The sequence below is a fragment of the Chiloscyllium punctatum genome, chromosome 20 (assembly GCF_047496795.1).
Source record: "Chiloscyllium punctatum isolate Juve2018m chromosome 20, sChiPun1.3, whole genome shotgun sequence".
Classification (NCBI taxonomy): Eukaryota; Metazoa; Chordata; class Chondrichthyes; order Orectolobiformes; family Hemiscylliidae; genus Chiloscyllium; species Chiloscyllium punctatum.
Window position 1 is genome coordinate 43945291 of NC_092758.1, and position 12722 is coordinate 43958012.

Sequence of the window (12722 nt, forward strand, 5' to 3'; positions counted from 1 at the left end):
ACAATTGGAATACGATGTAGTTTTTTCCCCACTTAAATCAAATTGCAATTCTGATTTTGTGCCACTGTTTGAGGCCCAATCAATCAAGTTTCAGGATATTTGGCCAATTCAAAAACTCACTGAAATAGCTCTGAAATATATCTCAAAATAATTATTGCAAATAAAATATTATTTTGCATATCCAGCTTTGTTAGCATTTTATATTTTCATTTACCAGAAAGTATTTGATAAATATGCAGCAATAAGCTAAAATTTAAATTTGTTGAGGCTGCCAAGAACTTGAAATTTCAGATAAAGAAAAGACCAATTCCAAGCAATTTTTTAAAACTTTGTTTTAGTTGGACTTTGTGTACATTAATGAACAATATTCAACTGGCATATTAATAGTAAAAACTAAATCATGGAGCTGAAAAGATTTCCTTGGATTTTAAATTTTGTTGGGGTATGCTAATGGTACTAGTTAAGCCTGAATGTACTGGGACCATTTCAGAAGGTAGTTTAGAGTTGACCACAAAGTTATACATAGGTCAGATCAGGTGAGGATGAAGCATTTTCTTTCCTGAAGGACGTAAGTGAAGCAGATGGGTTTCTACAACATCCAACAATAGTTTTATGTTCGTCAGTACAGAACTTAGCTTTCCAGTTAATTGAGTTTAAATTCCACCAACCATGTGGCTTTCCATCATGAAAACAACCCAACTCTGCCATTGGTTCACTTAACTGAATTAATTGCTCTAAATAGAGCCAATTTCTTTTAAAAGTGATGAGGATTTAGAGATGTCTCTTTGTCAGAGCTGTTTCAATGATTGAAAACAGACATGGGAAATATAGTGAAACCAGGAACAAAGATAAAGAGTTGATTTAGTGAATAATATGAGTTGGCCATCTCATCATTACAAAAGTACACATCACCTGTAATGATTTTTCACAAGCTCTGGTTGTACATAATAAATAGAGCTTGGTAAGATGAGCACATATCTTGTAAGAAATGACCAGTTATCCTGTTTCTTGTTGTAGTTTAGAGTTCTGTGTGCTGGTTGTACTTATAGGTGTAATTATGCCTATTCTGTATCAAACATTCTTTTACAAAACTGTAGCAGCAGTACCTGTATTTCTATCTTTATTATATAAATCTGGAATAAGTCTGCCCCCTACTGACACAAGTTGGACAATTACACCGAGCAACTGATCTGGATCATTGCTAAAATTGAACAAGAACATAACTGTCTTGGGTTTCAGGTTTTACAGATTGCAGAACAAAAGCAGGTTTAAATGTGATGGAGGCAAGTTCAATTGAAGCATTTGAGGACATTTGATAGTTTCAATTTACATAATATGCAAAGGAATGGAAAAACTACAGAAGAATGGCTTTAATTTATGCCGCTCATTTGGAGAGCTGATGCAGACAGGATTATCTGAATGCTTTCCTCTTGCACCATAGCACTTCCATGATTGTGATTCCCCGAGAAACCAAAAATCTGCCTATCTCAGCCTTGCCCTCCGTGAAGGAGCATCCATTACATTATGAAAATACCAAAGGTTCACAACCCTTTGAGTAAAAGAAGTTATTCTCTCCTCCATCTGACACTTTATTGTCCATTCACTTAACTAATCCATAATCTTTCCTTTTGGCCTATAATAGCACCTATGCTTGTATAAAATATAAAATTAACATCCAACTATGACTAGCGATCAGAAGAATAATTTTACCAGTTATTTATACAGAAATAGATTAATCATTGGAGGCTAATAACTCATTGTTTTCATTATTTTAAAAAAAAAACTTGTGAGAATTTACAGCTACGTACAGGATTGAAGACTGTAAGGCAAAGATCAGATACTCTGGATAACACAATAGTTTCAGTCCTGTTGGAATGATGTAACCTTGGAGTGCAACTCTTCAGGGTTAAATAATATAGACTGCTGTGTCGTATCAACGTCCTGCAGTTTTTGTTTGCATATCTACACCAGTTAGGAAAATCTCTAATTTGAAAATGTTATTTTAAGTTAGTCGTTCATTACATATGGCTTTTATGGCTGAGCCAGCATTCATTGCCCATCCCTAGTTATCCTTGAGCAGATTGTGGTGAGCTGCCTTCTTGAACCATTGCAGTCCATTTGCTGTAGGTACCTGCTTTTGGAGAGTAATTCCAGGAATTTAACTGGCAATACTGTAGAAACTATGATTATATTTCCCAAGTAAGTTGGTCAGTGGCTCAATAGAACCTAAAGGTGGTGCGTTTCCCATGTACCTGCTTCTCTTGTCCTTCTAGATGGTAGTGGTCACGGATTTGGAAAGTGCTGCCTAAGGAGTTTTGGTGAATTTCTACATTGTATCTTATAAATGGTAAACGTTGCTGCTAAGCATGAGTGATTTGAAAGAGTGAGTATTTGTGGATGTGGTACCAATCAAAGAAGGCTGTTTTGTTCTGAACGTTGTCAAGCTTACTGAGTGTTGCTGGAGCTGTATTATTTCCAGGCAAGTGGGGAGTGTTCCATCACACTTCCTGATCAATGCCTTAAAGATGGTGGTTAGGCTTTGAGTCAGAAGATGATTTATTTGCTTCAGTATTCCAATGCCTTCATCCATTTCTTGATGATATGTGGAGCGATGTGGATTAACTGAAGACTAGCATCTGTGATCGTAGGTTGCTCTGAAAGAGACTAAAATGAATCATCCATTCAGTACGTCTTGCCAAAGATTGTATCAAATGCTTTTTGTGTACAAATTGTACATGGCTCTCCAATCATGAGGATGAGGATATGTGTGGAGCTTTCTCTTCCATTTGAGGTGTTTAGTTGACCACCAGCATTCATGACTAGATATGTTAGGATTGCAGAGCTTAGATCTGATCAATTGGATGTGGAATTGTTGTCTTGTCACGAGCAGTCTATGCTGTTAGCTATACAGGTAGTCCTGTGTTGAGCATTGATCGGTTGATACCTCATACTTATGTATGCTTGTTTCTGCTCCTGGCAACCTTCCATTTCTGATGGCACGGGGACTTTTATTTTTGTAGTTCACATGGAGCATGCGCATGGCTGACCAGCATTTATTGTCTGTTCCTAGTTTTCCTTGAGAAGGTGGTGATTAGCTCTAGGTTGACCTACAATGCCCTTAGGGAGATAATTCCAGGATTTTGACCCAGGAACTGTAAAAGAACAATGACATACTTGCTCTCTGAGGATCGTTTGGTGAATTTCTGCAGTGCATCTTGTAAATAGTACACACCGCTGCTACTGAGCATCAGTGGTGGAGGGATTGGATGCTTGTGGATGTGGTACCAATCAAGTGGGCTGCTTTGTCCAGTGTCAAGTTCCTTGAATGTTGTTGTATTTCTGATCATGCTCCTGACTTGTGCCTTGTTGATGGTGGGGATGCTTTGGGGAGTCAGGAGGTTAGTTACTAGATGCAGTATACCTAGCCTTTGATCTGTTCTTGTAATCACTGTTTTTGAGGCAAGTCCAATCGAGTTTTTGGCCAGTTGGTTAATTGGGGATTCACTGATGTCAAGGGGAGGAGATTAGGTTGTGTTTTATTGGAGATGGTTATTGTCTGACCTTTATGTTGTGTGCATTTACTTGCCACTTTTCAACCCAAGACTGGATATTGTCAACATTTTGTTGCACTTGAACATGGACTTCTTCAGTTCTGAGGAGTTGCAAATGGTGCTGAACATTGTGCAATCATGGGCAAACATCCCTTCTCCTGACCAGAGTGTGATAGAGGGAAGATCATTGATGAAGCAGCTGGAGATGCTCTGGCCTCAGACACATCCCTAAGGAACTCTGCAGAGATGTCCTGGATTGAGATGACTGACCTCCAACAACCACGACTATCTTTCTATGTGCCAGGTATGACTCAGCCAACGGAGAATTTGCCCCCTGATACCTACCGATTCTATTGTTGCTAGGACTTCTTGATGCTACACTGAGTCGATTGTGGCCTTTATGGCAAAGTTGTCACTCTCACTTCACCTCTGGAATTCTGCTTTTTCAATCATGTTTGAACCCAGGCTGTAATGAGGTCCGGAACTGTTGCAGTTGAAGGAGGCAGTTCATAACCATGAATGAATAAACTAAAATAACATTTACAAATTAAAGTCAAAGGCAACTAGGAATGGGCAGTAAACACTGGCCCAACCAGTGATGTGAACATCCCATGAATGAATGGAAAAAAAAATCAAAACAAAACAGTTCAACTAGTTATTCAGACTTGTGGCCGTAATTGAGATGTTGATGCAGATTGACCTGAGATTGGACACATATTGACATTTAAAAAGGTTAAGAATCCTGGAAAGGATGGAGGAGTAGCTTTGTTAATTAAAGATAACACAATAGAGATGACCTTAATTCTGGAAGTGAGGAGATGGCAGCAGTCTGAGTAGCGATGAGGAATAATAAAGGCAACAGCTCACTTGTGAGAGTTCTGCAAAGGCTCCCTAACGTAATCACTTGGTAGGATAGGGTACCAAGGAAAAAAGAATTGGAGTTTATCAAAAGGATACAGCAATTATCATTGGGAACGTTAACCCACATATACACTGGAAAAATCAGATGGGAAAAATAGTCGAGATGAGGTTGCTAAATATTTTCTGGACAAAGCATGTTATGACATCAGTTGGAGAGCAGACTATATGAGACCTGATTTTGACTAACAAGTTAGAATTAATTACTGACCTCATGGTGAAAGTGCCCCTGGGTAGCAGTGACCATAATAGGATTGAGTTTTATCGACAGATTGACGGAGATGTGTGGGCCCAGAACCACTATTTTGGATTTAAGCACAGACAATTATGAGGGCATAAAGCAGAGTCAGCAAAAATAAACTGGCAATTTAAGTTAAGGGATAGGTTAATAAAGATGCAGTGACAAACATTTCAGGGGATATTCAAGAAAGCACAGAAAAGATATATTCTAACATGTAAGAAAACTTCTGAAGGACAGACCCATCATCCCTGGTTAACTAATAAAATTCAGAGGTAGTGTCAGACTCAAAATAAAAGGCATAACTGTGCAAAAATTGCTGGTGGGTCAGAAGATTGGACAGATATAAATCCCAGCTAAGAATGAAATAAGATTAATAAGAAAAAGAAACAAAAATATAAAAGTAGATCGGAAACATTTCTGCAGATATTTAATAAAGAAAAGAGTTAACAAAGTGTTGGTCTTATTGAAACTGAGTCTGGGGAATTAGTAATGAAGAAATAGCAGATGAATTGAACAGATATTTTAGGTCAGTCTTTATAAGATAATATACAAGTAATGTCCTGGATCAGGAATTGAAAGGATGGGAAGAACTCAAGAAAATTACAATTACTAGGGAAGTAGGACTGATCAAATCATTGGAACTGAGCATTGACAAGTCCCTCGGTTCTAATGGATTTTGTTCTAGGGTATCAAACTAAGTAGCTAGTGAACTTGGTGATGCTTTAATTTTACTTTACCAAAACTCATCAGATTCAGGTAAGAGTCCTTTTTATTGGAAATGTAACTCCTTTATTCAAAATGGGAGTCGGGCAGATAGCAGAAACTACAGGCCAGTTAGCTTAACATCTGTTAGAGGGAAAATATTAGAAGCTATTATTAAAGACATTACTTTGAACTTATCCAAGTATCCTGTTGTAATCAGGCAGCCAACATGGTTTTGTCAAAAGGAAATCATGTTTGACTAGTTTCTTGGAGTTTGAGGAAGTCACTTGTGCTGTAGATAAAAGGGAAACAATTAATGTATTGTATTTAGATTTCCAGAAGGCATTTGATAGGTGCTGAAAAATGTGTTGCTGGAAAAGCGCAGCAGGTCAGGCAGCATTCAAGGAGCAGGAGAATTGACGTTTCGGGCATAAACCCTTCATCGATTCTCCTGCTCCTTGGACGCTGCCTGACTTGCTGCGCTTTTCCAGCAACACATTTTTCAGCTCTGATCTCCAGCATCTACAGTCCTCACTTTCTCCCGGCATTTGATAGGTGCTACATCAAAGTTTTTGTAGAAAATAAAAGCGAATGATGAAGGGGTAACATTATTGGTATGGATAGAAGATTTGCCGGCAAACAGGAAGCAGAGAGAAGAAATAAACGGGTCCTTTTTAGGCTGCAGAATGTCATGAGGGTCAGTATTGGGACCTCCAATCTTTATAGTTTTATATAAATTATTTGGATGAAGGGACTTGAAGGTACTATCGCTAAATTTGTTGATGACATAAAGGTGGTTGGAAAGTGAGCTGTGAAGAGGATATAAGGAATCTGCAAAGAGATATAGACAGGTTAAGTGAGTGGGCAAAGACCTGGCAGATGGAGTACAATGTGGGAAACTGTGAAATTGTTCATATTGGTAGAAAGAATAAAAAAGAAGCATGTTATCTAAATGGTGAGAGGTTACAGAGTTCTGATATACAGAGAAATTTGGGTGTTCTTGTGCATGAATTGTAGAAGGTTAGTACACTGGTCATTGTACTTATGTAAGCCGTTCCATGATGGTTCACTAGCTTAATACCTAGTATCCTTTTGGAGTTCAGAAGAGTCACAGGTGATTTAATGAAAACATATTAAGATCCTGGGGGAGCTTGACTTCGTGGATGAAAAAAGGATGTTTCTGTGATTGATCTATCTAAATTCGAAGAAACATATTTCATTGTTTTCAACGGGGATCTGGGAAACATGGAAAAGATCTCTTGTCAATTTGACAATCAGGCAAAATGTTGCACTGTCAATGCTACCATCAGTACCTATGCAATTAGACCAAAGTTTGAGGTAGAATTAGAGAGACCGGTCAAGACAGCAGTCCTTGAAGCTATAAATGTGAGTGAGTGATTGATTGGGCCATGCCTGTTGTACCGGGATGAAGAGATGGATTGGTACGGATCTGTGGTGATTTTAAGGTGACTATTAATTGGGTACTGTGTGCTGAGCAGTATTTTAATCGATTACCTATCTGCTGTTCGAGCTGGAGGTCAGTTTTTGAACTGTAAATATGGTAGACTGTGACTTTGAGTCCAATCATGTGACCTAATTATGTCATCGGCCATTTTGTTACTAGAATCCTAGAGTCATAGAGATGTACAGCATTGAAACAGACCCTTTGGTCCAACCTGTCCATGCTGACCAGGTATCCTAACCTAATCTAGTCCCATTTGCCAGCATCCAGCCCATATCCCTCTAAACCCTTCCTATTCATATACCCATCCAGATGCCTTTTAAATGTTGCAATTGTACCAGCCTTCACTATTTCCTCTGGCAGCTCATTCCACAGATGCACGACCCTCTGCGTGATAAGGTCCTTTTTATATCTTTCCCCACTCACCCTAGACATGTGCCCCCTAGTTCTGGACTCCTGCAAACCAGGGAAAAGCTTTTGTCTATTTATGCTATCCATGCCCCTCACGATTTTATAAACCTCTATAAGGTCACCCTTCATCTTCCGACGCTCCAGGTAGAACAGCCCAGCCTATTCAACCTCTCCCTTTAGCTCAAATACTCCAACCCTGGCAACATCCTTGTAAATCTTTTCTGAACCCTTTCAAGTTTTACAACATCCTTCTGATAGTAAGGAAACCAAAATTGCACACAATATTCCAAAAGTGGCGTAACCAATGTCCTGTACAGCTGCAACATGACCTCCCACTTCTATACTTAATACTCTGACCGATAAAGGAAAGTATACCAAATGCTGCCTTCACTATCCTATCTACCTGCGACTCCAGTTTCAAGGAGCTATGAACCTGCACTCCAAGGTCTCTTTGTTTAGCAACACTCCCTAGGACCTTACCATTAAGTGTATAAGTCCTGCCAAGATTTGCTTTTCCAAACTATAGCACTTCACATTTATCTAAATTAAACTCCTCAGTTGTCACTCCTCAGCCCATTGGCCCCAGCTGATCAAGATCTTGTTTTAATCTGAGGTAACCTCTGCTGTCCACTACACCTCCAATTTTGGTGTCATCAGCAAACTTACTAACTATACCTTTTTATGCTCAGACCCAAGTCATTTATATACATGATGAAAAATAGTGGACCCAGCACTGATCCTTGTGGCACTCCACTGGTCACAGGCCTCTAGTCTGAAAAGCAACCCACCACCACCACCACGTTCTGTCTTCTACCTTCAAGCCGGTTCTGTATCCAAATGGTTGGTTCTCCCTGTATTCCATGAGATCTAACCTTGCTAACCATTCTTCCATGGGGAACCTTGTCAAACGCCTTACTGAAGATCACGTCCATCGCTCTGCTCTCACCATTCCTCTTGGTGAGACTTAATCACCTTCTTGAGACATGATTTCCCATGCGCAAAGGCATGTTGACTAACCCTAATCAGTCCTTGCCTTTCCAAATACATGTTAATCCTGTCCCTCAGGATTCCCTCCAACAACTTGCCCACCACTGATGGCAGGTTCACCAGTCTATAGTTCCCTGGGTTTTCCTTACCACCTTTCTTAAATAGTGGCACCACATTAGCCAACCTCCAGTCTTCCGGCACCTCACCTGTGACTACTGATGATACAAATATCTCAGCAAGGGGCCCAGCAATCACTCCCTAGGTTCCCACAGAGTTCTCAGGTACACCTGCTCAGGTCCTGGGGATTTGTCCACTTTTTTATACATTTTAAGACATCCAGCACCACCCCCATTTCAATATGTCACCATCTATTTCCCTACATCCTCTATCTTCCATATCCTTCTCCACAGTAAACACTGATGCAGAATACTTGTTTAGTATCTCCCTCATCTCTTAGGCTGCCTTGCTGATCTTTGAGGGGCCCTGTTCTCCCCATAGTTATCCTTTTGTCCTTAACGTATTTTAAAAAACCCTTTGGATTATTCTTAACCCCAAAGCCATAATGTTAGGAAAGAGCACGTTGAAGGATTGACGGGGCTAATTTGCCATTCTTGTTTCTGCTTCCTCGATTGGTGCCAGGTGATCGATCTGAAGAAGTGTCATACTGGACTCGACCCTAACTCTGTCTCTCCCTCCACAGACCAGCTGAGTTTCTCCTGCATTCTTTGTTTGTTTGTTTCTTTGTTTGTTTCAGATTTCAAACATCAGTGTTTTTCTTTTGTTGGCTGAGCTCTAATTGTATTAATTTAGTTTCATTAATTGTGTAATAAAAACCTAGTACTTTTTAAAATTGAAGTAGAATTATGCATTTGTGTGTGATAACTGGAGTGAATTTTAAGTGAGTAAATCCCACAGGACTAAATTCTGTGGCTTTTTGCTTTGCAGTTTTCTGCTTGGTTTATATTCAAATGTACAAATTAGGTGCAGAAGTAGGCCAGAATTTTAGAAATTTACTCAGATCCAGTATCCCATTATGTGGTGTTGCTGTAAAAGAAAAGATCAACATCACAATTTATTTAAAAATGTTGGAGTGACAGTAACTATTTTCTCCAATGATAATCTTCATAGGCACTGGAGAGGCAGCTCGATTGCTCCTTATGACCTCATAAACTGGATTTAGTAAAGTATGGCTTTACTCTTCCACTTATCTGTGAGGCTATAAATTCCTTCTGTTTCTGCTGTAATTCTAGAAACCTTGTCTAAGCAAGGGCAAGTGCATTTGGTGCTGTAACCAACAAAATCAAATGGTCAACAGAAGCTAACAGAACTGCAACAGAAATTTGATGAAATGAAGTCAAAACATCACTATCAGGGTGATAGTGCTGTAGTATTCAAGAGTTAACTTGCTCTGCTGACCTGCAGGAAATTAGATGTCCTGTGGCTAGGATGAGATGCCTCTGACTTACAGATAGATTGTAAAAAATTACACTATCCTCTCATATTATTCAGAGCTATTGACATGGCCATTTCCTTGCCATTCAGAGCAATTTACATTGTCATCTCCTCCTGTTTACATTTTCATTCCCTATTCAGAAATCAATAAGAACATTGCAGTTAGAATTTGACGACTCCTCTATCGTTACAAAAAATATTCACACCAGATCTGGCCATTAAGGGATGATTTGCATTACCTTGTTTCTGGAGATGATGTAGTCACTGTATTGTGTCTTGAGTGGCACGTGACTGTGAGGGAGTGGCTGGTGGTTGTCTTGTGAGCATTACTGACTATGATATAAAGATTTTGTATAAAGGAAGGACTGTTTCCTTTGTTCAGGAAGCTTTGCAAGCATGGCGAAGAGTGCTAAGAGTTTCTCCAAAGCTTGTATCATACTGTGCTTAAGAAATTTTGCTTGTTCACCGAAGTTGGTGTGTTGCACTTGCATCAAGTATGTAAGAATCTCAAGAAAAAAAAACTAACAATGCACCCCTACTCCTGCAGAACCCACTGGTCTTTTAAAGGCTTCTAGTGTGCTGGTAGACACCTCACGCTCCCTTTCAACAGACACCTGAGCATGATGTAACCATGGAAGAGGTTCAGACAGTTGGGTATTAGGAACCTCCCCCATCTTCACAGCCTGCTGCTTGGACTTGTTAATGGACACTTTAGCCAGGCCTTAGCATCATCCTCGTGGAATGGTGTTTAATTGGATCAGTGGTTTATATTGTTTGATACTGTCTTTAATAGAGAACTGAGCTACTGCCCATGGGAATGAGAGCTCGGGGGAATTGAGTTTAAACATACATCATCCCATGGATGCTAAGCTTAGAAAATCAGAGTATTACTGAAGGCCACTAGCCTTTGCTTGTACAAGTTTTTTTTTGGAAATTAAGGGAAAAAAGAAGGAATTTATCACCTTTCAAAAACGTTATTAAGCAAAGCCATTTTTACTAAATCCAGCTTATGTGGCCACATGGGCAGCCATGCTGCTGCGCCAGTGCCTATGAAGCTTTCCAGATCTGTATAATTTCAGAAGAACTCTGTGGGTGGATAGCTTCTAACTGTCTGATTCATAATAATAAATCTATTTCTGGAATATTGAATTTAGGAACTTTCCAGCATTACTGGACTGCTAAGTGAACAAAACAGGAATTGGGTGTGCAGTATAAAATCAAAATTGAGCTAATGGAGCCTGAAAAAAAAACAACACAGGTATTTAGATAGCATATGACATTTTACATGAATTACCATGATAAAACAATAAGTGTACCCTTGCATAGAAAAATATAACATGACACAAGAGACTGTTGATAATATTGTATATTCTGGCTATCATTTTTGGAAAATTGGAGTAAAACCCAAAACATGTTTATGCTTTTCTGTTACGAAGCTTGCCTGTTATCCATGATTATATACGACAGGTAAATTATTCAATCAGAATAAAATTAATAAAATTCCAGTTTTGTTCTGATAAATTGAAGTTTTATGCTAACGTTTTTCTTTAGAAAGTAACTTTTGACAAAGTTTGTGACACATCTCGTGGTTGCTGAACTATTAATATTTGGGCTAGTTATATTTGTACTTTAGTCAGTATAAATCTGTATCAAACAACATCTGGTTTGGTCCTGTATGCTTATAAGTGGGTAGAAGAGTTTGCTTCTGTTAATCAGAATTAAAAATCAAATTATTTTGGTCTCTTTAAGTACATTAATTGGAAAAGTTATATCAGGATATTGTAAAAATTAATTGTGTATTTTTATTTTTTGACAGCAACGAAAATCCTACTTAGAACGCAGTGTGAAAGATGCAGAAGACAACATCAGAGAAATGCTAATGGCCAGAAGAGGACAATAACAGTTTAGAATACTGGAAATTCGGTTTCAAAATTATACAGAAGCCACTTTTGTATTGGTGCTTATTAGGCTGGATTCTCGGAGATTGGTGTCCATGAGCCAACTCCCACCATTAACTCAAAGCCCATCATCCTTTTCCAGTGACACAATTTTGACCCAGTTTCTTTTGTGCGTCTATGCTGCCAGGTGAAATGAATTGGACCTGGTTGTAAAACAGGCGGGAATCGACTCATGGCTAGCAATCGTCTAGCATCCAACTAAAATATAAATGAATATAACAGCAACTAAAATGGTACAATCTACCTGTACAAATGATCATTTTGCTTCCAAGAGCACACAATTCCTGTGACCTGTATAGTATTGTGACAGCCTTGATCTCCAAATTCAGCTGCACTTTTATTACCAAATTTCCTTCGTTATCAAATTCATTATCTTCATCAAAAAATCAAAACTTTTCTTAATACATGTAAGCAGCTTCACTTTATTTTATGGGAGTTATATCAGCACTGAAGTGTTGGCAGCCTCAGTTGTTCAGAAAGCAGACCTGTATTTTCTAGTTTCCTAAAGTATGCACAATAGGTAAACTGATATTGAGACAGGTTTATACTACATCATCACTGCTTCATTAATTCTAGCATCCGTTTTCACGTTTGAATATAAGATTATATAAATGTGCATTTGTGAATATGAGATGTGTTCTGACACAAACTCATTATTTGTTTTGCATATTGAGAAGAATCTGGTAAGATGGAAATAAAATATCATAATATAAAGTGCTGTTCTATTCTCTACCTTTATAAAGTCTTGATTATGTGCTTTTTGTTGTAATGCTAACACATGCCGTCTCCCTGAAGTCACTAAGGTGGTTTCAGCTGTGTCATTATTGTGGCCATTGGATCAGTTTTATTCCTGCCAACAGGAATTTGCAAAATTTGTCCACATGTTTCCCAATCATTGCATTTGCCCCATGCCAATTACAAAGTGCTCCTGGTTGTAGTCAGGCAGAGCAGACAAAACCTGCACTCTTGTCCTGCCATATTTAATGGCATTGGGACATCAACACTATGAAATAGTTAGATACACTTACTTGCGATTCAAA

At 38.7% G+C, this 12722-nt stretch overlaps 1 protein-coding gene across 1 annotated transcript in view; it reads left to right on the forward strand.

Moving 5' to 3' along the window:
* The window catches only part of pfdn1 (prefoldin subunit 1), a 91915-nt gene extending 79519 nt beyond the window's left edge, over positions 1-12396 (forward strand). The window contains exon 4 of the mRNA XM_072590823.1: positions 11541-12396. Coding sequence (XP_072446924.1) covers positions 11541-11624 — 84 coding nt within the window. The 3' untranslated portion in view covers positions 11625-12396. The remainder of the gene's footprint in view (positions 1-11540) is intronic.
* Positions 12397-12722: the final 326 nt, after the last annotated feature.